The sequence below is a fragment of the Zychaea mexicana genome (assembly GCF_025766255.1).
Source record: "Zychaea mexicana strain RSA 1403 chromosome Unknown BDB00scaffold_53, whole genome shotgun sequence".
NCBI classification, from domain to species: domain Eukaryota; kingdom Fungi; phylum Mucoromycota; class Mucoromycetes; order Mucorales; family Lichtheimiaceae; genus Zychaea; species Zychaea mexicana.
This window is the reverse complement of record NW_026516716.1, coordinates 186,282-211,101: the sequence shown is the minus strand read 5'-3', so window position 1 is coordinate 211,101 and position 24,820 is coordinate 186,282. Positions and strand designations below refer to the sequence as shown.

The 24,820-nt window shown below is 42.5% G+C and overlaps 9 protein-coding genes across 9 annotated transcripts; 6 read left to right on the top strand and 3 right to left on the bottom strand.

The window, feature by feature from the left end:
* Positions 1 to 716: 716 nt before the first annotated feature.
* BDB00DRAFT_873924 (uncharacterized protein) lies at positions 717 to 1,317 on the bottom strand (the record flags this gene model as incomplete). Its single annotated transcript, XM_053127159.1, has 2 exons — positions 717 to 912; positions 980 to 1,317. 2 exons carry the CDS (start codon positions 1,315 to 1,317, stop codon positions 717 to 719), a joined length of 534 nt encoding a protein of 177 aa, XP_052978161.1.
* Positions 1,318 to 2,925: 1,608 nt separating this feature from the next.
* On the bottom strand, positions 2,926 to 5,034 carry BDB00DRAFT_977699 (Cupredoxin). The gene is made up of 2 exons (XM_053129940.1): positions 3,258 to 5,034; positions 2,926 to 3,162 (listed from the first exon to the last, which is right to left on the bottom strand). Exons 1-2 carry the CDS (start codon positions 4,935 to 4,937, stop codon positions 3,055 to 3,057), a joined length of 1,788 nt encoding a protein of 595 aa, XP_052978160.1. The 5' UTR covers positions 4,938 to 5,034; the 3' UTR covers positions 2,926 to 3,054.
* A 1,931-nt stretch (positions 5,035 to 6,965) lies between these two features.
* BDB00DRAFT_789208 (Peroxin-3) lies at positions 6,966 to 9,012 on the top strand (the record flags this gene model as incomplete). The annotated part of the gene is given in 9 exon segments (XM_053120858.1): positions 6,966 to 7,129; positions 7,194 to 7,349; positions 7,602 to 7,720; positions 7,807 to 8,092; positions 8,172 to 8,273; positions 8,340 to 8,442; positions 8,455 to 8,489; positions 8,579 to 8,819; positions 8,932 to 9,012. 9 exon segments carry the CDS (start codon positions 6,966 to 6,968, stop codon positions 9,010 to 9,012), a joined length of 1,287 nt encoding a protein of 428 aa, XP_052978159.1.
* Positions 9,013 to 10,711: 1,699 nt separating this feature from the next.
* Positions 10,712 to 12,215, top strand: BDB00DRAFT_831078 (GTP-binding protein rhoA). Its single transcript, XM_053124090.1, has 6 exons — positions 10,712 to 10,867; positions 11,002 to 11,043; positions 11,161 to 11,248; positions 11,382 to 11,491; positions 11,632 to 11,766; positions 11,932 to 12,215. The coding sequence occupies exons 1-6, from the start codon at positions 10,814 to 10,816 to the stop codon at positions 12,082 to 12,084; spliced, it is 582 nt and encodes a 193-aa protein (XP_052978158.1). The 5' UTR covers positions 10,712 to 10,813; the 3' UTR covers positions 12,085 to 12,215.
* Positions 12,216 to 15,468: 3,253 nt separating this feature from the next.
* On the top strand, positions 15,469 to 17,391 carry BDB00DRAFT_831074 (CYTH-like domain-containing protein). The gene is made up of 7 exons (XM_053124089.1): positions 15,469 to 16,124; positions 16,197 to 16,272; positions 16,356 to 16,474; positions 16,558 to 16,656; positions 16,748 to 16,853; positions 16,935 to 17,038; positions 17,132 to 17,391. Exons 1-7 carry the CDS (start codon positions 15,504 to 15,506, stop codon positions 17,309 to 17,311), a joined length of 1,305 nt encoding a protein of 434 aa, XP_052978157.1. The 5' UTR covers positions 15,469 to 15,503; the 3' UTR covers positions 17,312 to 17,391.
* BDB00DRAFT_469259 (Alpha/Beta hydrolase protein) lies at positions 17,377 to 19,014 on the top strand. The gene is made up of 3 exons (XM_053117493.1): positions 17,377 to 17,585; positions 17,644 to 18,590; positions 18,737 to 19,014. Exon 2 carries the CDS (start codon positions 17,655 to 17,657, stop codon positions 18,549 to 18,551), a length of 897 nt encoding a protein of 298 aa, XP_052978156.1. The 5' UTR covers positions 17,377 to 17,585; positions 17,644 to 17,654; the 3' UTR covers positions 18,552 to 18,590; positions 18,737 to 19,014.
* On the bottom strand, positions 18,722 to 21,284 carry BDB00DRAFT_883665 (uncharacterized protein; the record flags this gene model as incomplete). The annotated part of the gene is made up of 8 exons (XM_053128257.1): positions 18,722 to 19,128; positions 19,211 to 19,257; positions 19,335 to 19,934; positions 20,015 to 20,173; positions 20,285 to 20,483; positions 20,591 to 20,698; positions 20,781 to 21,055; positions 21,157 to 21,284. 8 exons carry the CDS (start codon positions 21,282 to 21,284, stop codon positions 18,722 to 18,724), a joined length of 1,923 nt encoding a protein of 640 aa, XP_052978155.1.
* A 67-nt stretch (positions 21,285 to 21,351) lies between these two features.
* Positions 21,352 to 22,017, top strand: BDB00DRAFT_831065 (uncharacterized protein). Its single transcript, XM_053124088.1, has one exon. It carries the CDS (start codon positions 21,736 to 21,738, stop codon positions 21,913 to 21,915), a length of 180 nt encoding a protein of 59 aa, XP_052978154.1. The 5' UTR covers positions 21,352 to 21,735; the 3' UTR covers positions 21,916 to 22,017.
* A 562-nt stretch (positions 22,018 to 22,579) lies between these two features.
* Positions 22,580 to 24,820, top strand: BDB00DRAFT_831063 (uncharacterized protein). The gene is made up of 10 exons (XM_053124087.1): positions 22,580 to 22,747; positions 22,895 to 23,010; positions 23,102 to 23,173; positions 23,246 to 23,358; positions 23,429 to 23,516; positions 23,590 to 23,775; positions 23,864 to 23,897; positions 23,981 to 24,146; positions 24,238 to 24,355; positions 24,442 to 24,820. Exons 1-10 carry the CDS (start codon positions 22,622 to 22,624, stop codon positions 24,662 to 24,664), a joined length of 1,242 nt encoding a protein of 413 aa, XP_052978153.1. The 5' UTR covers positions 22,580 to 22,621; the 3' UTR covers positions 24,665 to 24,820.

Genomic DNA, 24,820 nt, shown 5'->3' with positions numbered 1-24,820 from the left:
TTTAAAAATATTCTTTGTGATGGTGATCATGATAATAAACCGCATTTTTCCCCACTGATAAACAAGTCGAATTTTGTCTTTCCAAGTCTCGACTCATTTGCCGCCAGCTTTCATTTACTCGGCAAAGATTCTCGCTTGTTTTTCACCGTTGTCTCGGTGGAAATGTTAGAGGATGACGACGATAACCGCATGAAAAACATATTTTCTTGATAAAACCCTGAACGATGTATTCTATTAGAAAAAAGAGATATTCCTGCTATGAATATCGTTGAAGATGGGTAGTATCTGACCAGGACTAAGTTTCAAAACCACCATCGCCCTTGCTGCTGGAAGACTCGTAATATGGGAGTGGAATCCGAACAAGCCTGGATACCAAAATTCATTCCATTTACGAAGTTGAAACGGATAAGGCTGTTAATATCATACTTAAATAAGCTACTTGTTACAATTTAGCGAATAGAAGCTTTACCCAACTGCAAGGAGTAGCTGATTCAACGCCTCTCGAGGGGACAAAATAGACCATAGAAATATCTTCAGGGGCGGGAGTAGCGCAAATGCTAATACTATAGCACGTTCATATACTTGTTCACCAGCGCCGCTTGCAAGTGCATAATGCATCATACCATGTGTGTGCCAAGGATGACCAGCACAAACTCTATATCACCCAAGAGTACAGTTGCCTAGATAACAAAGTCGACTATGTACCTCGTCACCTCTCAATGGATATTGGTACACTTCATGATGTCACCTCCACACCCATCCATGTTCATTCGGATTGCGGTTTCGTTGATCGTCATGTGATCCATTCCCTTGAGGTTTACCGATAACGATGGACTCCAGTCTGGCATCGTGCGGCCCTTAATAATCCATCGTCTGCCTTCCGACAAGTCTTTCCGACCGGCACCAGGACAACTGTGCGATCTGGTGGCGAGCCAGATTGTGATCAGCAGGAAAAACAGGACGAAAACATGAAGGTAACCATTCTTGTGGCTGCTCACGCATTACCGGCGGGTAGAGGCTGTGCCATGTCAGCCACGGTAATTTAGCGCGCATGGAACTCACGATATCCGCTTTGGCTACTTGCTGTTGTTTGTCATTGACATCGTCATGGTAATCAGGTTTTCTGTTGCTGTCATGGTAATAATTCTCGATGCCTCTCAAAAATATTACTTCGGTACTATCACTGAAATGGTTAAAGCAGGGTATCGTGGTAATGTAATAGCTTTTAGGGGACTGGCCAATATTAAGGAGAACTGAGAATCGTTGGTCGGGGATACTTGTCAAAGTCTGTCTCGTACGGTTCAATAAGACTGCCATCCGTTTCGTTGATACTGAGTTTGTGTCGATCGATAGAGATTCCTGTGCCCCTAAATAATGTTGTTGCGCCAACAATTTATAAGCGACACACCCTGTCTGACTCCACACAAATGCTCAAAAGCCTTCACAACTGTCACTGCGGTCGTCTTGGAAAATGGATGAATTATATACCGTACGGCCGCTGATTTATACGTCGTTGAAGTTTGCTCCTGAAAGTTACTCCGAGCAGTCTCCTTTATCCTAGTGCCACCACTCGGAAAAAAGCATCACTCGCCCATCGTCGTATTCGTACGGTCCTTCACAAAGCTTCTTTTTACCAGTATTCTCGTCATTATTAGCGTTGCTTAGTCAATCGTTGTCAGATTCGTACATCATAAATGGATTATATATGGATCGCATCATCTTGCAAATCACGGTGCACGTGATATTATGACTTCGCGCTACAGTAATTTGATAGCAACATATTGGCGACTACTTTCAGTATTGGGGAATTGCCATACTTTTTATAAATCTCTGAAGAGTCGTTCGTCTTGGAGCAAAATGAATAGTGAGACATGCAGGAGATGTTGATATATGCATATATGAGACAATCAATTAGCTCCTTCAATGAACACATACTATAGCAGTCGTATGGAGGGTTTTAACTAGTGCCGCTAACTTTCACACCCCTTTACAGTAATTTTAACAAAAAGAAATCGAAAAATGTCACTATGAATTTAACGGGGACCCACTGTAAACAGCTTATAAGAAAACATATCTCTTTTTGGCGTGTAGTTTCGTTTGTTTGTACATTAACTTTTATACCTACGTTATAATTATGATAATATACCTTAACGGCAACAGCCCTAGCGTACCGTAATCTAATGGTTTGGTGTTATTTTATACTTACTAATAATGCTAACCATCGGGCCATTTCTATTCAATATGATACTCTGGAAAAAATTATACATTTATCACTTGAGATGAACTTGGTTCATACCATGCATTGTAACGTACTCACTGTATAACCCGCTATAAACTCTATGCTGTATGATGACTTTACCAAAAATTAACAGACGAATATAAAAGTCTACGTTGCTATTATTAATATGTTGTTGACGTAGCATTGCAGTCAGACTAAACTCATCGAAGTAATGTACTTGATACGATATGACTTGAAAAGGAGTCCTTCGCTAAGAGACACCTCTTGATGAAGAAAGAACCCGCTCCGAATTAAACAAACTGCTTTATCCAAGTTACATTGGTTACTTTAACTATGATATGCTAAACGAAGTGTTCGGATCTACAGTAAATGTAAGTAGATACGTATGTTGACACGAATGTCCTATAATCATTTAAGCTATATAGTATGATCTTTTACTTTGGCACTATTTTGCAACGCCTACTGTATTCCAGACAACAAACTACAGTACAACTTGAACAATAGGTGCTTAGGCAAGCGCGATATATCGTAATTACTCGTATGATAGCCTGTCATGTTTGCATTGCAACATATTATTCTTTAATATCCCAAACAGTGAGAGCATCACAGGTTAAAGTATAGTGGGCTCTTAACGTATACAATAGAAGGATAAAGCAAGTAAATATTATTACAGTAAAATGCAAATTATTAATTAAAAACTTTTTGTAACCTTGTTCCTATAAGGAAAATGATGCATGTAATAAGTATGGATGAGTATTACAATAAAAGTCAGAAAATAATGAAATCAAAGGGTATTATCTCTAGTTTTGACTTAGTTATTGAAGGATAGGTATTCGCTCTGGACTGACTTCCAGAACGGTCATCATGCCCTGCAACATGTGGCTGGTTATATGACAATGGAAACCCCACAGCCCTGGATTAGTCTGGAACACAAATTCAAATTATAAGTACACATTAGAAACAATATATAAGTAGCATAAGCAGCAACGAACGATAAAAAAATTAATAGACTGCTCACCACAAGTAGTCGAATTTTCACCCAACTGCAAGGAGATCCGGAAGGAAGCCCAATACGTGGAGCCGGGTAGACCAAAGTAGTGTCCTGGGCAATGGGTGTAGAATACGTCCGAATATCGCAATCAAGCTCATGAATGTATTCACCAATGCCGTTTGCAAGAGCATAATGCACCATGCCGTGGGTATGCCAAGGATGTGCAGCACAAGCTTTATTATTACCCGAGAGTATAGTTGACTGGATAACAAAGTCGACTACCTCGCCGACCTCTAAAGGATAGGTTTGATGGCCTTCGTCATATCCGTCGCTGTATCCATGCCAGTTCATATCAACTGCAGTCCTGTTCACTGTCCGGTGGTTCATGTGCTGAAGGTTCTCCAACAATGATGGCCTCCAGTGTGGTGGCATGTGGTTGTTTATAATCCATCGAGTAGTGCCATCGGGCATTTCTTGCTCGACAGGTGTGAGGACAATCGTTCGGTCAGGTGGGGAGTAAAAGTCATGGTCAACAGGAGAAACAGGGCGGAAGTCCGGGAATAACCATCCTCGAGGATGCGCGTCTTCTTCATCTGGAAGGTATGGCATGTCACGAACTAAAGCCTGGCTGGTTGAGCAAGGTTCAAAAATCGTTGGTTTGTTTGCTTGTTGCTTTCCACTGTCGCCGGTGTAGCCGCGCTTTTCATAACGGTCATTATTGTATCGGAGAATCGCAAGTGCATTGCTGTTCGGGTCCCCAGTAAAGTAGGATTTTGTCGCGATGTAGTAGCTTTCAGGGGGCTGGTCGGCCCTGAGGAGAGCGGAAAATCGTTGACCAGGCGCCACTTGCACAAAGTCTGTATCGTACGGTTCAATCAATTCTCCATCCACTTCAATGATTGTCAGCATATGGTGAGCGATAGAGAATCCCAAGGTGCTAAATGTTGTTGAGCCAATGATACGTAAGCGATACTCCTTGCCTGGCTCCACGTTAATCACCGAGTAACCGTCACAATCGTCAACGTCGTCTTGAAGAATGGTTGGATCGTACACCGTGCGGCCGTTGATTAGTTTACTATGCGATTGTGTCAAACCTTTGTAGTTTGTTCCCAAGAGATAGTCCAACCGATCGCTTTGATCTTGATGCCACCATTCAGAAAAGAACAGCACGCGCTCATCGTCATATTCGTACGGTCCTTCACGAAGCTTTTTGTAACTGAAGTACACGTCGTCGTTGTCGTCGTCGTCGCTGCTTGGCCAATCCTCATCGGTTTCGTACACAATAAACGGCCCATGAATAGCATCATCTTGTAAACTGCTGTGGGCGTGATAGAAATAGGTACCAGTCTGATCAATGACGCGAAAGTTCTGCTGAAAGGTGCCACCAGGTGGGATTGGAGCCTGTGTCACGTAGGGCAGGCCATCGGCCTCAACGGTACCAATTTGGAAAATTCCGTGGTAGTGGATTGTCGTCTCACGGTTTGAGTCTTCAGCGTTTCTGACAGTGATGCGGACTTCATCGCCCTTGGTGACCCGGATGGGTGGTGCAGGATGTTGTCCGTTCACCAGGAGTACTTCGTAGCCTTCGGTATAGCAGTCAGGATTTACGACGCCAACGGAAAGATCGATTTCGATCTCGCGGACTGTGGCTACAACCACTGATGATGTGCTTATTATACACAGTAGAAGAAGGTAGTAAGGCCACATTCCGCTTGCGAAACCAAGTAATATTGGGTAGTGGCTTGAAAGGAAATTAAAGAAAATTCAAAATAAATGTCCATTCATTTAAATAGATCTTGCATATAACCTCGAAGCTGCATTTAGAAACATATTTAGACAAATTCTCTTCATGAGTCGATTTTGTGCCCACCATGGATGGCAATTTACGAGGGGGTAACACTCTGCTCAAAAAAGGTTCGATACAGATCAACCGGTTAGGGTTTATTGGAAAGCAAAACCAAAAAAGAACTTTTCCACCAGCAATGAGTTTCAGGGTTGATGCTCATAGCAAATAAAAGCACTATGAGTATATCACGTAGCAGTCGAGAAGAGCTGCTGAAATGGCGTCACTGTTGTGAATATCAGTAAACAGTCTATCAGAGTCTACAATAAGTAAGAACATCGTGGACGTTGCTCAAATAAATACGATTTGCTTGTTTCTTTTGTCGTTGTTGCTTGTACTGTCTTGGTCGTGCTTTGTTGGTGTGAGCAATTTTCATGCAAAAATGTAATGAAAGAACTTTAACATTTCAGTTATGTATTTATGTTGCAGCAGCAAACGGCCGGTCTTTGCTAACCCCTCCTCCTATTGTGAATTAGGGATCAGAAGAGAAGGAATATCAGGAGAGTTTTATGCACGGTCCATCTCCCCCATATCATCAAGGAGTGTATGTACTAATGAAATCTCTAGCACACAGAAATCGTGCTGGACCAAGAGTCGCGGAACAAAGGCTATGCAAAAGGTTCCAAGTAAGTCTAAATCAAATGACCACTACATAATTTAATTTGAGTAGGTAAGTATTGATAAAATAACTACTACATGATTTAATTTGAATATTTCTGATGCTTGTTCGTCCTCAACGGTTGATATTTCGCTTCCATTGCAATTTGATTTAGTCGATGATCATGCTAATACATGCATAATGCTTACATGTTGACACTGACTTCGATCTATGCATATTCCATGCAGGTTCTATAATTGACTAGCATTTTTGTCCCCCTACAAGGAAGGGCATTTACACGCATGTTATACGTCATTCGCAATTTTCTAACTGAGATACTAGTAAGCAGTAGTGGCAGCAGAAGGAGGGATTTTTGACAACACCAAATCCATCATTAAGAATGCAAATAACGTCTCCCGTAGTATTGTAGTACCAAAGCATTTTTAACCGATGTGTATCGATATAGAGCCCCTTCATTACATCCGAATGTTTCACTGATGATATATGCTGCTGCTGCTTCTTCTGTTATACGCATGATGTCTCAAACTTGAATGCAATCGATAGCACAGAAACAATTATCCCGTGGCAGACCTTTTCTGTCAGTTATGTACAGACAACTCTCCTTTAGAAACAAACATGTAATCAACTATTGCTGGACCTCTCCTGACAAAGCGACGGTGAAACCAAATAAGCGGATGTTGTCATGACTGACTGTTAACAGATGATAGCAGGAAAGAAGAGTTGTATGATCTACGTTGTTCGTCCTAATAATTTCTATCCATATCATATGGGCAGCCTTAAGGAGTTTGTTAATACAGACATGCCTTTGGTACTCTATAGCAAATCCGTAATGTGTATACACACATATAGATCCGAGTATGCGATACTGTATAATATACGTTTGACAGAAAAAGAAGGGTGTGCAATTTTGATTCGCCACAAATTCAAGAAACACTTATGCATAGAACAGCTGCAGCATTGCAAAGTGTTTAGTCATTTACCCATCGATTGAGGGGCAGAGAGCGAGAGAGACGGTGTGTGTGTTTGTAAAAGAAAAGGAGTATTAGTGGCAACTATTAAGTCTAGAATGGCAACCTGACAAAGGATAGTGGGTTAGATGGAAAATAAACGAAATAGAAAGTAAGACCCTCCCACTTGCCAATTTGATGTCTAATTCGCATTTGTCATGTGAAAAATAAGCAAGTGACGGCCATGTCACTCGAGGGTGTGGGGAAATTACACTTGCTGGTTTTTGTGTGCGACTATATCTATTATACACACACAAACAGCAAATATGCCGTTGTTCCAGTCAGTTAAAGATTATACAAAACGACATCGCAAAGGCCTCTTTATTACAGCGGCCATTGGCGGTGGTAGCTATTTGCTTGGACGTTATGCAACCGGCAAGCTTCGCGATCTCCAAGAAAAGGCCATGACGGAACGAGTGGCCAAAGAAAAGTAAGATTAAATGTGCTTGTTGAGGCAATTAGAAGATCGCTAAAACCACTAGGTAATTTACTAGCCTCAAGCGTCGTTTTCAACAAAATCAGAACGATTGCGTGTTCACTGTCCTGTCGCTTCTGCCCACGCTTGGTGACCAAATCTTGTACGAGATGAACATTGAAGCAGCCTGGGCGAAACTGCAGGAATCACGCAAACTCGAAAAGAAAGAAGAACGGTTAAGGAAGGAGCGAGCAGAACCTAAAGCTGAACAACAAAAGGAGGAGGAGGAGCAGGAGGAGAGCGCGCAAGCACAGCGAAGGGAGGACGAGCAATCGCAACAACCAAACGGAGACGTTGAGGGTGATAAACCTTCTGAAGAATCACCTGCTGCTGCTGACGCCACCGCCGCTACAACTACTGCTACTACTACAGCCGCAGCACAGACAAATGGCACAACGACCGAGGACAAACCCGAATTGGAAAATAGCGTCGGCAGTCTTGGCGCATCCACAACGACCTTGACTGAGGATACCCAATCAAAGATATTGGAAGGCATTTTGGACAAGAAGGCCAAATATTTACTTTGGGAAGAAATCAAGACTTCCAGTAAGTTTAATGGGTTAGGGATATCAATCATTCGTTCCAAAACGACGGGTCTGGCTAATTGGGCATATCTTTTCTCAACACACTAGGTTTCACTAGAACTTTCACATCCATTTACTCTGTCACACTGTTGACATTGCTGACACATATTCAATTGAACATGTTGGGTCGATTTACATATGTTTGGTCGGTCTCTGTCTTGAACCGCAGCGAGCCTACGATTCGTTTGCAACATGCTGACGAAGAACCTGAAGGAGGATTTTTGGACCCACAAATCGAGCGAATGTTCCTTAGCGCAACTTGGTGGTTGCTTCACCGTGGATGGAGAAAGTGCGCCGAACGTGTCGAGGAAGCTGTGAATGAAGTGGTTGGCGGGTAACGTTTTTCGACTTTTTTGATAGAAAAAAGATGAGGTGGGTTAATTGGATGTTTTGTGACAAATTGGTTTCTCTAGCGTCTCGTTGAAGCGAATCTTCAAGTATGAGGATGCCGAGGAGATAGTAGACAAATTGCGCAGAGCAATTGAATACGAAAAGGATGGAACTACGCCAATTAGGTAAGTTTTCTTTATTGTAAGATTTTTTAAAACAAAGGTCAGTTGCTAACTGATCATTGCTGTAAGTTACCGCACATGGATGCTTCCTGATACCGAAGCTGAGACCCAAGAATTCTTGCTTCAAGCAGGATTTGCTGAAGAGTATCCTCAAAACAATGATGGTACCACCGTAAGTCTCAAGCGATTACTGGATGAAACTAAAGATTACATTGACAGGTAATACATCATCCCTTCTTTTAAACCTTTGAGTATAAAAAATCCTGATAGGTTTACTAATATGTATGGAATATGTGCATGGATTACAGCCCAGATTTCTCAGCCGTACTTGGATCATGTTTGGATGAAGTATTTGCAATCTTTGATCATCAAGCATTTGCCAAGGCCTTGTTACCTGCTGGTGCAACAATGGACTTTAACGAGCAAAAGATCCAAGAAATCAATGACGATGAACCAATCGATAAGGTTAAGAAGGTGACTTTGGCAAACTTGCTTCCAGCTATCAGTCGGCAAGCACATTTGGTGATCGCTGGCAACGAATACTTGAATGTAAGCTATCAATAAAGAGAGCGAGAGAGAGAGAGAGAGAGAGAGAGAGAGCGGTAACACATTCGGGTCAGATCATGCGTGAGCTTACACAATACACATTTGTTCAATTTAGGCTTTTGCATACATCAAGGAACTCCAAGCTTATTCTGCCATGATCTATACTCAGTATGGTGAAGAGATCACTCAAAACTAATAACAATCACTTACATGCCCTTCCTTCCCTTTCTTTTAAAGCCATATATCATTTTATTAAACAATAATTCTTAGAAGAAACCAGGTTTGAGAATTCTCTCACTCTGATATGCATAGTTCCATGTATAGTCAGGTTTACTGCAGTAAGGGGGGTACAAATATGACAATATGCATCATAAGTGATCGGGGCAAACGTTGAATTGTCTACAGAGGACCGATAGAGTTTTTGATCGTCCCGTGAGAGATGACCACTGTATAGCGTATACTACTCAATATCCATGTTGAAATACACACTTGCATACGTAATAGTCTAGATGGTATCTAAAAATGGATTACATTCTCAAACAAAAGAAGCTTTGTACCCCTAATCGTATGTATACGCCCTCTTCTTATAGTGGACCTTCAGGCCCAGATATTGACAGCATATAGTAGTAGGTGTAGGTGAATGTGCCTACTGTAGTACTGTATGAGAGGGAAGAATGGGCGCACTTGACAACCTTTTTGCTCTGATATCATACAACAATTAAAGTTTCCACAAGAAGAATAGACGGTGGTGCGCCCATACTTGGGCTTTCCTTTAGCGTTTTGAAACTTTGGAAAAGTGCCTATCAACAACAGTGAGGGATGAGTGTGCCTAGTGCGTGGTAGTCGGATGTCAATATATCCTTTGTTTCCCGTCTACACTACATGTGGTGGATTCATTCTCCTGACAACAGTTTTGATCTGTAGGATTACCATGGAACCTTTTCTTTGGCAATTGTATGAACGGGCTAACACGGTATTTTTCATCAAGAATGTTTTTTCAGCGGAGAAGCCATGATGGTAGATTTCAAGATAACCCGCCCTCCGGTTGCCCCTTGCCTTGGCTGCTTTTGGAAAACACCGACCCAACACACAAAAAAAAAAAGTCGCCCACAGGCGCGCTTTCAACAGGTGCGAAAGGTCTCCCTTTTACTCGATACATTGCAAAAGGTACCGTTTATACATTCCCTCCCATTCAAGCCATCATTTCCTTTCGTTGCAGTCGACTGAAACGAAAATGGATGAAAAGAGAGAAAAGAGAGAGTTGCTTTCAAGTTTGCGCAGTGAAGCACCTTTAAAAGAAAAGAGAGAGAAGATTGTTGGTGGTTTTAGAGATGGGCTGAAGTTGGTGTTTTGCGAAGGAGGCAGGGAAGGGAGGAGAGGGAGGGGCAAGTTCGGTCGGTGAAGGAGTAGGCGCAAAAGAGCGATAGAGAGAGTGGAAACAGGCGAGCAAGCTGGTGACATTGTGAGAGTGTGGGAATGCCAAGGTGAGGCACAGAGAAGTATTTCGCTCAATAAGAGGTACTTTTACCATTACTGGCTGGGCTTTTTCTCCGCCGTCAATCCGAGGGTAAAGGAAAACTTGAATTATGGAAGGGGAGGAGATGGAAGTTGGGAGAGAGAAGAGAATGAGAGAGAATGAGAGAGAAGAAGAAAAGGAATGGGGACAGGAGATGGAGCGTGGGTTTGCGTTCGGTGGTGTTGAGTGTGCTTACTTGTGCTCCGTTGCTTGCTTGCTTGGCTGCTTGGCTGCTTCCTCTTCCTTCCCTCTCCCTCTCTCTCTCTCTCTCTCTCTTTTTTTTTTTTTCCTTACCACTTTTTTACTTATAACCAACCCGTTATTGTCTCTTGTCTGACTATCGCCTTTTCTTGTTCTTTTTATACATTTTTGCGCAGCCAAGTTTGTTTGCTAACCGATCAGGTAAAATACTTTGCTGGAACTCCCGAAATGAACAACGACTCATTCCCTCTTTCCCTCCTCTTTTTTTCTCTTTCTCAGAATGTCCGAAATCAGAAGGAAACTTGTCATCGTCGGTGATGGTGCTTGCGGCAAGGTTAATTTCAGTCACCTTTCTACTTGGATTGCTAATGGTGTTGCATTTCTACATGGGCCAATGAAGAGAAAAGAAAGAAGGAAATAATGCTTACTCATCTTGGCTTGTCTTTCTTTTTTAAATACGCAATGTAGACCTGTCTTTTGATTGTCTTTTCCAAGGGCACTTTCCCTGAAGTAAGGAGCTTTCTCTCTTTTCTGCAATTTGAAAGGAAGGAATTGGGGAAAAACAAAGGAACAAAAAAGGGTATAGGTACTGAACACTAACACCTTTGCCTTGCTCACCTTGAACAGTTCTACGTTCCCACCGTCTTTGAAAACTATGTCGCCGACGTCGAAGTGGATGGCAAACATGTAGAGCTGGCCTTGTGGGATACTGCTGGTAAGGATTTGAATAGTTCTCTCCTCTCCTCCTCGTCGTCTTCTCTTCCTTCTTCCCCCCCCTCTTTCCCTCTTCCAAACCCAAAAAGCAAACACATTCACCTGAACCACATGATATTTTCTACCTAATCTAGGCCAGGAGGATTATGATCGTCTTCGACCCTTGTCATATCCTGACTCGCATGTCATTTTGATTTGCTTTGCTGTCGACTCTCCCGACTCGTTGGAGAACGTTCAGGAAAAGGTAAGAAGAAAGCGAAGGGCGAGAGAAAGGAGAGACGCGTCTTCAATGTGCACAAATGGAAGATGTGCTGTGGTGATGGTGATGTTGATGTAATCGGACGCAACAAAGGAGAAAAGTGACGCTAATATGATTGTTAATAGTGGATCTCTGAGGTGCTTCATTTCTGCCAAGGCTTGCCTATCCTGCTTGTCGGCTGTAAGAAGGATCTGCGAAACGACCCAACAACGATCGACGAGCTCAGAAAGAACTCGCAGAGACCCGTTTCATTCGAAGAGGTATGCTACTTATCACGACGATAGGGGGAGTCATGGCTCAACGTTTATCATCATCATCATCATCATCAGCGGCAGTAGCAGCAGCGGCAGCGGCATCAAGCGTGATTATAATATTTTTTGGGGCTCAGCTTAACTTTTTTCTATTATAAAAAATTGGATACGTAGGGCGCTGGGGTTGCGCAGCGAATCAATGCCTACAAGTACCTCGAGTGCTCGGCCAAGACAGGCGACGGTGTTCGTGAGGTCTTTGAGCATGCCACGCGGGCTGCTTTGATGGTCAACAAAAAGAAGAAGGGCAAGATCTGCACTGTTTTGTAGACAGTTTATATGCGCTGTATCAACTCTCTCTCTCTCTCTCTCTCTCTCTCTCTCTTTCGTATCTCTCGCAACACACAGACACACACAGACACACACTCACTCACTCACATAGTCTCTTTCTCTAAACACACGCTCCCTTTATTGTCTCTTCTCTGTGCCACTTATTGTTCCACTCTTCTTTTTCCTTTTTTTTTCTCCAATTCCTGCAAGAAGGAAGGCTCTGGACATGAAACTCATACACACACACACACACACTTACTACAAACGGCAACTACTCTCACTCTCACTCTCACTCTCACTCCACACTCACATCCCCGAGACGGTTTGTGCTTCCCCTTTTTCGTTTTCGTTACCTCTTTTCTTCTTCTTTATTGAAAGCTTTGCGTGGATCGATAAAAAATATTCCAAGTATCTCTACACAAAACACCCCTTTGTCCAACAGAAGGAAGCTGAGTTCGCTGTGCCATTTGAGCACAGACCGCCCAAATGAGGAAAGTCGACGACCGGGTGCCATCAGCCCCTCGCAAAGAGGATCCCTTTTTTGATGCGTTATGCAGTATTGCAGTGTCAAAAGGTTCATGCTGCTTACAACCTGTAAGCCTTATTCCCAATAAGGATGTCTCTACCGCAAACTCATTTGGAAAAACTAGCAGAAAGCTTGTTACTCAGCACTGTTACGTCTTTGCATATGCATTCTCTATCAATCCATCTAATCACAAGTGGCTAGGTGGATGCTGTTGCTGTGATAACTAGTATAGAGCGCATTGCTATTGTAGCACAGCTTATTATATATGCTCTGGGTGTCTTTTTCTCTCGTTTGACAGAAGACACGACTTAGAACCACCTCTCTTTAATCTCTCTTTGATTTTTCGCCACTTGAAAATGAGTACATACATACATGGTATCATCGGGCTACCCTTTTGCCAAGACTCAAGAGCATACACGTCGTCCCGTTTTGCCACGGATTTTTGCTGCAATATTTATCGGGAACTGTTTTTACGTCGGGTCAATACAAACCTGATACAGTACGTTCGCACACGATGAAGAACACTCGGTCTCTCTAAATTCCGTTGAGACCGATACGGGATGCTTGTTCTATATTCTACTAGATCCATGGGGGATAAAATACTTCAGAGCTCAAAATTGTTATCCTGTAAATAATATTTTCTTCTCAATTTGTACATACCTCCCTTCATCTCATTGATAATGAAACAGATTACTAATATATCCTGATGCGATACAAGCAAATTAGGTAGAGGATGGGATGTCAATATTGGCCGGACCTGAAGATATGCGGATCGCCTTTGAAATAGCCATCACTATGATAAGGCATCCAACAGTAATGAGGATCGACGTAGCCACTTCAGCCATGCCCATCACCGGTGCCCATGACACTCTGTTGCCGCTAGTTTGATACTCTCTTCTCTGAAGTATTCACATGCATACAATTCACTGATATGGTACGAAACCGCAAGTAAATGCCATGGAACCGGGTGCGCGCCGAAAATTAACGTTATCAAAAGTTATATAGCTTACCTTACTGCCTTCTTTAACATTGAAAAAGCCTATGAAAGAAAAGGCTTGCTGTAGATCATTTCTCTATAAACGTTCTCTGTAGTGCCACCTACCAACTGCTGCCCTCGCTTTATACACTAGTGATTAAATACAGCAAATATCTATGTATTGTGCGAGATGTTCTCAATGATTGTATTTTCTACAGAATTTATTACATCACCAGAGAGCATCGTAAAAAAACTCTGCAGTATAACACTATTTGGAGCGGTACATGTCATTTTTTGAAACCCACCAGCGACGTAACTGGTTTGCGCTTAAACATGTTTTTTTGCAGCAATCTCAAATGTTTCCTTTGCAATCCATGCCTTTGAAATTATCAGCTCTTCTGTTCAATTGAGCTAGCAGAGAATACTGCCAAATATCTATGCGCCATGTGTATGAAGGAAATTTACAGCGAGCCTTCTGCTTAACAGCATTTCATATGTAAATAAAAGATAACTTATGGTTCCAACCGACGAGAAGTTTACAAGCCTTTAGAGGCTCTAGTAGCTCTTATAATGGATTTGACCGCAAATCTTTAAATTTGACATTTCTTTACTGCAGGCGTGGTTTAGGGAAGCCAAGCATGTCAGGTAAAAACTTGAGCAAAATGCACTGCTAAAGGTAAGAGAGCTTGAATCCTTCTTGAGATAATCTTATTGATATCAATGTTGTTATATACTTAAAAGAAAGCTATAGCCCTCTAGTAAGTAAATAAACAGTTTATACATCTCGATATGATAGATGCATTCTGCTTCTATTATAGTGAAGAAGAAGGATTGCAAGATACTCGGTGCAAGACGCTGCATTTTTCCCCGCAACCGCTACTTTGGAACTGATCTACTGCCGCCCTTGGCTGGCACCAGCTTTACCAAGGCGACATCCCTCATCATCCTGTGCCATCGAGCCGATAGACCTCCAATTTATAAAGAAGAAAAAGAAAGGACTGACCTATAGAAAGAGTATATGGGCTTTTCTTTAACAAGATCCCTTGAAAACGAAATTGTGAATCGTTCATTATTTCGACTCGGTAACGATGGTGCTGATTGGATGTTTTTTTCCGACACAAAATGCACGTCGAGAAACAGCAATAGACTAGCAACAAAAGTAATATTGTGGGGTTCGATATATGCTTTTTTAGCATACCGATTGGATTCACTACTACATCGTTGTCAGCTAACAGCTAGTTTCGATGCTGATGGAGAAGCGCGCTTGTCTGTTTGAGCGTGCGCTGTTGCAACAGCACTAGCCATCTCCACAACTCGCACTCCTGTGCCTCCAGTTTCAGCTCAACGGCCGGCTTCAGTATATACCTACGTGGCCAGATGAGTTAGAGATGAATTATAGCAAAGACACTGAATATTAGTAGTAGTCATGCTCGCGTATGTAAGGATAGTTGTATCGCACTAAACTTGCTGCAAAACTAATAAGAAGGACATGAATTTTTTGATAAAAAAAATTGTAATAAACGTTCACTGTGAATAAGTTATGTATGATATACAGAAGCAGCATAAATGAACAGTTCACAAGGCTAAAGCATATTGTCAATTGCAAAGACGACACGCATATTCTTAATCAACAGTAAGCAGCTTTCCCCTTGAGCCATGATTATGTACTCGACTACATCGGGTAGCTGTAGTATAAAATAGCTCAAGAATGTTGACAAAACATCGTTGTTGTCGCACCGCTATCAACCATCCATAGTTTGGCTGGCAGACACAGTGTCGTTTGTCCATGTATAAAGAAATGATCAATTTGCTGCGAGGATGGTGCCTGATTTAGCGCCAAAAGTCACAAATGTGTTCGATTTTGCTTTTTCCCGAGGTTTCACTTTCTTCTTTGCTTCCTTTTTCTTTCTTTTCCTTATGGCATCCGCTAGAAAAAGAGGCGCCGACGAAATCGATCGCACCAACAGCGATGAGCGAGACGCCCAGCAAGTCCCTGATAACAACGATGAGTTGATCGTTGGAGCAGGCTCAACAAAGCGGCGCCAACCTCTTTCAGCAAATGATCACGAATCAGCAACAGCAGCAGCTGAAGATCCAACAACTACCGATCGTGAACCTGCTTCAGAAAATTACGCGCCAATTTCAGCAAAAGACGAACAAGTGCCAAGTGTAAACAAAGAGGAACAGCAGTCAGCAGCAGTTCCAGACGATCAAGACAATAATAATACAGAATCAGTAGATCACAATTCGGCATCAGCGACACCAACAACGAAAGAAAATCGTACTGTTGAGGCAGTTTCATTAAATGAACAGGTATCTGTGTCAACAGCATTAGCAACAGAAAATGAGGAGCAACAAAGACATGTACCACCCGTCCCAACAAGACAGCCCGAGTCAGCACCAACTACATCCACACACAGAGACTATCAAGTGGTTCCAGCAAGAGAACCCACTATCTTCAACATAAGACCTGTTGATGATGTCGCGCTTTATATTGCCGATATCGTTGGCGAGCATTGTAAGAGGCAGCATGTAGAGGTCTGTTTTATTTTCTTTAACCTCTTTTGTACCCATCATAATCTCATAACTTGATATCAACAAAATATATAGATCGAAGCCAAGCTGGGCACATTTGTCGACAAGCACACGGGCCAACGGATTAATATGGGAGCCGTAACGGAGACAGGAATGTTTGAATAAATGTACATCATTAGTATGAGTTTTCGTTACACACGCGCAGGGGATTCTCGAAAATAACAATCTATGCAGTTCTCAACGGGTTGGAGCACCGAGTACGATTCGAGGCCAACATGCCCCAGAAGCAGCACCATCATTTCAACAAAATGCTCAACGCGCTAGTCACAAAGTCTCAAGCACGCGATTATAGAGTAACGTTTCTATATCTAAATGATGATTGTTATAATATTCTCTCTAATGTTCTGACATGCATTTATTACTATTAAAAAAACAGCGAGAGCGGATTCGATATTTGCATACAAAAGAAACGGACAGCTTTTATCCTGTAGGACGTGACAAATGGCGAGTAACAACGGATCAACAAACGGGTCAGGTAAAGACAGACCTCATCGATAATAGGGTTGTTTGGCTCAGTGGTCAGTGTGCACTAATTAGATAGGGGAGTGTGATTCTCAATACTATAGATTGTACCGAACGGTATCATTGAAAAACAACGGGTCATGAACATCAACATCCACGTACCCAAGCAACCACTCGACTACAGAATATCCATCAACATTGAAATGCCTCGTACGTTTCTTCCTTTTCATGTGTCTATACGAAGAAAGCAGCAACCTTGATAGATACTAACGTCAAGCAACTGATTATTAGGACCTCGACCCCAGGGAAGACCAAGCTTTCAGCGCCATAAAGATCGCGTATCATACAAGCATGGTGGTATCCAATTTGATTTGACCCAAGTCAAAGGTGGTGATGTGAGTTATCTCTCCCCTTCAAGTCATATTTAGAAAATCATAAAGTAAAAAATCAATGGTTTTAATGTAAGGCTCTCTGTGTGTGTTATGTAGTATAACGATGAAGTGCGTCATGAGCTGGAGTTGGAGATCATGGACCCGCTAGTGCTTGCTAGAGAAAAGAGTAAAGCAGACAGACGGGAAGCGTCGCAATATACAGAACTCGTAGAATCGTTCATCAACAACGTGCGGATGCTATGCCGAGGTGCCTTGAAGATGTCGAATATCGTCTAACTAAAAATAATAATAAACACATTGCAGCAATATTGGGTTTTTCATTACACAAACCAAGCATACAAAGAGAATTTAATCCCGCAGTCTAAAGACTTTTTTCTTAACTCGCAAGATGTTTACCTCACGTGCACCAGCAAGAAAAGCTTTCAGCATCTTGCATAAACGCATCCAATTACAACAATGTTCACGCAGCAACAAAACGCGATCAATATCATCTTGGGTCACACCTCTCATTATTGTAGCTGGCGTACCAACCGGACTCTACCTGTATAAGGTACTGACTAGCAAAGTGGAGGAAGAAAACTTACAATTCTTGTTCATTGATCGCATAGTATAGTGCGTCATGCTTGTTCTCTTTCAGAGCAAACTCATTTACATGGGCTACATTCCCCCTGGGTCGCGTCATGAACGTTTCACGTCGGATAAGGCTATAGGCGGTTTGAGTATAACGGAACAGACAGTATGGACGCCCGACAAAAAGCAACTTAGAGGATTTGCAGTTGAACGAAGCGACGTGAAACAAAAAGAAGAGCAACAACAACCCATCATTATCTATTTTCAGGGTAATGCAGGCAACATGATTCATCGACTCGACTTGTTCAACACCATGCTGAAAGCAGTACCTAATGCCACTATTGTGGGCATATGCTACCGTGGTTTCGGAAGTAGCTCAGGGCGCGCGTCTGAACGTGGATTGAGGATTGATGCACAAACGATTTTGAATCATGTATGCTCAACGTATGACAGCGCCGATAACAACAGCAGCAAAAGGAAAAGGCCAATTTACTTGTATGGACACAGTTTGGGGGGTGCCGTAGCGATTGGGCTGCTGGCAGCAAGCAATCCAGAAAAGCAGCATAGGATACATGGATTGATTATCGAAAACACGTACACCAGCATCCAAGCCATGGTTCAAGCATTGTACCCACGCTACACACCGTATCCTTTTATTGCAAAATATTTTCTATGGAACCATTGGCCCAGTCTGGAGCACATCAGCAAGATAAAAACGCCCATTTTGCTCCTTAGTTCGGAAAAGGACGAGATCGTCCCGCCTGATCATATGCATCAATTGTATGATGCTGCAAGTAAAAGCAACAGTAGTACTACAATTGCCAAGTTTCGAAAATCGACACACATGGACATGTATCAGGTCGAGCCAGCTTTGTATAAATCAGCTCTTTCATCGTTCATTGACGATAATAAAGTAGGCAAGTTGGATGCCAGATCCGGTGATTAAAATACACTTTGTCGTGTACAGTATCTGGGCTATGCAACTGTACGTACATCGCCAACCAATCAACAGTTTATTAAGATGTTGTGGATGATCCATTTCTAGTGGCGGTGGTATATATAAGCCAGCTGTCTACTACAAAACTAATCCTTTCTCTCTATTCTCTGGATTTTTTTTTACATCTTGGATAGACGAGTATCCGGTAGTAGTCCTTCAATGCGCAAGACGTGTTCAATTTCTGGAAGAACTGATTCATCCTCAATAGTAGCTGGTACTTTTATGGGTTTGCCATCGACCATATCACGGATACAGCGTCTCAACACTTTACCGCTTCGCGTCTTGGGAAGACGCGAGACGAATACGGCCTTGTCAAAACAGGCAATGGCACCTAGATCTCGTCTCGTAGCAGCAACCAATTCTTGCAATAGTTTGGTCAAGTCGACTCCATCGCCGTTCCTTAGCACGACAATACCAAGAGGGACATGGCCCTTTAAATTATCTGGAAGTGGAACTACACAGCATTCAGCCACTTTGGAATTAGCATTCAAAATTTGTTCGATCGAACCCGTTGATAGACGATGGCCTGTTAAACCAACACAAAATCCATCGTTAGACTTGACTGCTATTTCAACACTGTTTACGATATGTAGCCATAGTGAACCCACCAGCGACATTAATGATGTCATCCGTTCTTGCCATGATATGAACAAAGCTATATAGTTTTGATTTTTGTAAGTTTTACCAAAACTTCATCTTCTCCTTTCAATAATATCATGTTGGTAAATTTACCCGTTCTCATCGATGAAACCTGCGTCTCCTGCATCATAATATCCTTCAAACTTGGTGAAATAGCTCTTCTTGTATCCTTCGTCGTTTTTCCACAGAGATGGAAAAGCGGCAGGTGGCAGCGGCAGCTTGAGCACGATATTGCCAAAGGTATTAGGTTCCGTTACTTCTTTATGAGTTTCTTCGTTCAGCACACGGATGATCGAACCAGGCACTTGTTTGCCGGCCGAGCCCCATTTGATAGAAAGATCTGAACTGCCAGCACACGTAGCTGTCACGGGCGATCCGAGTTCGGTGGTCCAGTAATGGTCAATGATGAGGGACTTGTTCAAAACTTGTTGACACCATCGAAGCGTTTCTGGGTCACTGCGCTCTCCAGCAACGAATAAGACGTTCAAGCCGCTCAAATCGTATTTCTTTGCCTCTTTGGCATCAGGATCTTCGCGTCGGATAGCGCGGATGGCTGTTGGTGCAGTGAACATTGTTTTGACATTGTATTCTGAAATGATGCGCCAAAAAGCTCCGGCATCGGGTGTGCCCACTGGTTTGCCTTCGTACATGACTGTCGTCACACCAGCCAACATGGGACCATAGATAGTGTAACTGTGTTTATATGCAAACAAGCGATGTCAACACTTTTACTCTTCTCTTGCACCGGTCCATATCTAAATTTCCTTTCTTACCTGTGACTAACAGCCCATCCAATATCGCTTGCAGTAAAGATGGTTTCGCCCTTCTTTACGTTGTAGATATGATCCATCGACCATCGAAGCACCACAGCATGACCACCGTTGGATCGTACGACACCCTTTGGAACACCTGTCGTTCCACTTGTGTACAAGCTAGTGGCGATGATCACCATCATCATACATCGTCATCATGTGTATTGTCAGCATGTGCACAAAAGTATCCCTTTCCATTCCGTACTACCCCATTCTTTTCTCTGAGCTTACCTATACAACGGATCCTCGCTGTCAACATCCACACATTGCTCAAAAGCCAATCCATCGCGTTTAACGCGTGCCATCTCTTGGTAATAATCACGGTCACCTAGCGCAGAATTTAACTGTGCTTGAACCTGGCCCGTGCGTTGAAGAACCAGTTTGATTGGTACCTTGTGCGTGGCAATGTCGCACGCCGCATCCACAAGTGCTGTTAATACAGATTTTCGCATGAGCCCTTTTGTTTTTACCCTTATCCCCGTCTTTTTTCTCTCTCTGTCTCTCTCTCTAGCTTTGGTATTGTATATGTAAACCTACGTTTATAAGGGATGGTCCGTTTGGGCTCGATGCCGCAACTTGCTGTGACCAAGACCTTTGGCTTTGCATCGTCGATTCTCTTTGCAAGCTCCTTGGGAGCAAATCCGCCTATTATATGTTATACACAGAGGTGCTTTCATGTAAGCATAATTGTTAAAAGAAGAAAGGCGTTTTACGGGAATTACTTTACCAAAAACTACGCTATGCACGGCGCCGAGTCGGGCGCATGCCAAAAGGACAAACGCCGCTTCAGGCACCATCGGCATATAAACGACGACTGTGTCTCCTTTCCCCACTCCATAGTTGCTCAAAACGCCAGCCAAGTGAACCACCTCATCTCGAATGTCGCCATACGTGTACTTGCGCTTTGTATTGGTAACAGCGGAATCGTAAATCAGGCCGACACGATCGGGGTCATTGCGATCCACGCAGTTGTAGCACGTATTCAACTTGCCGCCGGGAAACCTATAAAGACACACACGCCCGTAATATTAAATACTTGCTAGTATCATAGAAAGGGGGCCAGCAGAGTGGTCAGAGTGGGAAAAGAGAGGTGCTTTACTAACCAGACATATGGATTTATAGAGCCGTCGGTTTTCTTTTCCATGACAGCGCGTGGTGGAACTGACCAAGAGATGTTCTTGGCGGCTGCGGTCCATAAGGGTACGTCGATCAAAGAGGCTATCTCGTCCATACTCGCTTGTGTCTGTTGTGAGTGAAAGAGAGAAAAAAGAGGATAATCAGGGGGGAAAAGTGTTAGGCATTGACATAAATAGAGTGTCAAGCATTATTATGTAGACTGGCAATCCCGTGGGAATTCGTGTTAGTCTTGCACCTGCTTTCTGTTTCCCGAGTACGCACTGCACCTTATTTTATGTTTTTATATTCCTCACTTTCTCATCCGTGAGCGAGCAAACTTTAGCTCGCGATAATGTTGGTGACAGCTTGGAGGTGTGGAAACGATAGGAAAACTTATTTGAGACCTGAGTAATAGCAACAACATCATCGTTCCTGCATTACAAGCTTCTCTCGGTAACAACTGCATAAGGAGCAATCTTCTCTGCTCTGCTCTTCTTCCAATAATACAAGTAGGATACACACCACCTATAAATACTGACAAAGCCTACTGTCTTTTGTAAAGCCTTATGCTGTATGTAATGTCTTGGAAAGAGCGTGGAACGTACTACTACCTAATGCAGAAACAGCAGAAAGCTAGTGATGTGTTGTTGTGTGGCCACCAGCAGTACTCCTTGTTACATCGCTCCACTCTTGACAATCTCTACGACTACTTTGTGGCAGTACATAAACGCATAATTAAAATATGAACAAGCGCTATATGTACCCGATTAGGGTACGTTGATAAAAGTAACTGTAATAACATCTTGTTGTATGTTCCATTAATTTACGGAGGAGAAGCGGCGTTGTTGGGCTTCTTTGCTTACCGAATTCGCGATGTATCATATAGGCATACACGAGTGCGCATACTGTAATGCGGAACGCTAATCATATTATCCGATTGCAGCAGTTTCTTCCTTCTAATTCATGCATACTTATCAGAGATCGTTTGTAAATACTACCAGTAGGGTCTATGACTCTGCAACACTGGGATGCTACCGTTGCTTCTTAGTTCATAATTTGCACGGTATGTAGATAAATACAGTCACTGCGATGACTCTAGTCTGCAAGGAAAAGAAGCAGTATCACAACGTAGAAGCAATAGCTAGCTCCTTCCCCGTGTACAGTATATTTAATACATAAATCCGCAAATGAATAACAACAATCAATATCTGCTTGAAATACCGTAATAAGGCACAAGAACCTTTTATTATTATTATAGTCTGCTATGCTAGTAGTAGCTACCGGTGATCATCTTTCGAGAGCAAGATAATGTTAAGCTAATGATGATGGTGGTATTGTTATCCAGTACCGATAAGGATGAATCGGTCCTTAGTACAGTAGTACTATTAGCCGATGTCTCGGAAAAGTCCACCATAGTGTAATTTCTACACGCGTTCCTGTTTAAGACTGGTGATGTATCTTTTTCCTCTTTTTTTCTCACAATTTTTTTTTAATCTGAAAATGAACGACGACATCGTCAATGTCATTACCAACACAATCACCAATCTCGATAGTGAATTGCGCTCCTTAAGCCTCAAGGTATATGATATAAAGGATAAAAGGCCCGTAGCCACATACCTGTGTTCATTCATATAATGTGAAAAAGGGGCAGCAATAATGATGACCCTGAAACACCTATGTACGATCTGTGCTTATTGTTATTAATGTTATTAACAATAACAAAAGATACACGACAATCCAGAGCTCCCTAATCAAGAATACAATGCTTGCCATCTACTGGAGGATTATCTGGAAGAAAAGGGGTTTAAAGTCATGCGTGAAGCTGCTGGTATGCCAACCGCGTCAGTATTATTTTAATATTTTGGGAATTTACCACACTCTCTCATAATTGAAGCTAAGTTTCACACAGCTCTGCGCCTCGATATTTTATAGATTCATGGCAGAGTATACAAATGGACCTGGAAAAAGAGTGGCATATTGCTCTGAATATGACGCGTTGCCAGGGTATACAGCTCTAGCCTAGTGACCGCATATAATATGTCCTTACTATGATGAACTAATGCATTCCCTGTACAGTGTTGGACATGCTTGCGGGCACAACCTTATCGCTATTGCTGGCGTCGCATGTGCTATGGCAGTAAAAGCACTTTTAGAACAAAACCTTTTGCAAGGAACTGTTACTCTTTTTGGTAAGTTAAAGCGGGAGTTAATCTTATCTTGATACGCACTATGTACAACCATTGATATAATGGTATATAGGCACACCGGCAGAAGAAGGTGGTAATGGCAAGGTCACGTTTGTGAAGGAACTTGAATTTCAAAAGAGGGCCGATTTTGCAATGATGCTGTAATACAAAATTGACTTGCACCGCCAAGAACAGCTGGAACTTCAATGTATTGACATAATAATAATCATTTAGTCATCCTGCACCAGCCGACTCTGTTGTCGGACCGGCCCTCGCTATTGACGCGGTTACGATTGAGTTTTTTGGGAAAGCTTCACATGCTGGTATGGCTCCTTGGAACGGTATCAATGCTCTTGATGCCCTTATGCAAGGATATAACAATGTTTCCATGCTGCGACAACAAACCTTGCCGACGAACAGGTATCACAATTTCATTATCGCATTGTTAATGCCTCTGCATTTATCGCTGCTAACCCTAGCGCTGTTTCATTGGAATTATACATCACAGGATTCATGGTAATATAACGCATGGCGGAAATTCAGTATGTAACAAGCAACAGTTTTTTATCGATACATATATATATATATATATATTTCTAATTGTATATGTCGTTGATACTTCAAGGCCAATGTGATCCCGGACTATGCCTCAGCAAAATTCCTCATCCGTTCTGTGACACGCACGCAGCTTGCCGAGCTCAAATCCAAGTTTGAAAACTGTTTTAAAGCTGCTGCTGGTGCAACCGGATGTCGATTGTCGATGTCATGGCTACCTAACGGTGCAACGGATGGTTTGTTGATTACTTTTCCTTGCTTTCCTATGCTGTATTTTCTCTATACGAAGAGACCAATAAATCAGTGCTACTTTGTGACTCCAAATAGATATGTTCACCAATGACACGCTTGCTGCATCGTATCAGCACTTTATGGAAGAAGAAGGTGTCAAGTTTCCGACTAGCGAAGAAGCAGGAAGCATTTCCATGGCTAGTTCAGATTTCGGGTAAGTTTATCAATGAGTACATATCATCAGAGCAAGATCCAGGAAACTAATGAGAAAAAATATTGTCGTTGTAATTTTCCTCGCAGCAACGTGAGTTACGTGCTCCCTTCCTTACAGCCTGTTTTCAAAATTGATACATCGGGTCCGAACCACACACACGAATTCGCCAAGGCTGCTAGAACAAAACAAGCACACCAAGCGACATTGCGTGCTTCTCAATGTCTTGCCAAAACGGCGGCGGAAATGTATCTGAATCCCGCCATGTTTGAAAAAGCTTGGAAAGATTTTAGAAAGGGAAAGCCTCAATAAAGCGAAATAAAAGGACAGCACATCGATACCGATCAGCGTTTACTATGTGTTTTAAAAGTAGAATTATACGATGTGGCACCTTGAAATTGTAATATCAATGCTGTTAAGGCCTCATCGTTGCTACTCATGCCTGGCAGCATTTGGGTCATAAGAAAG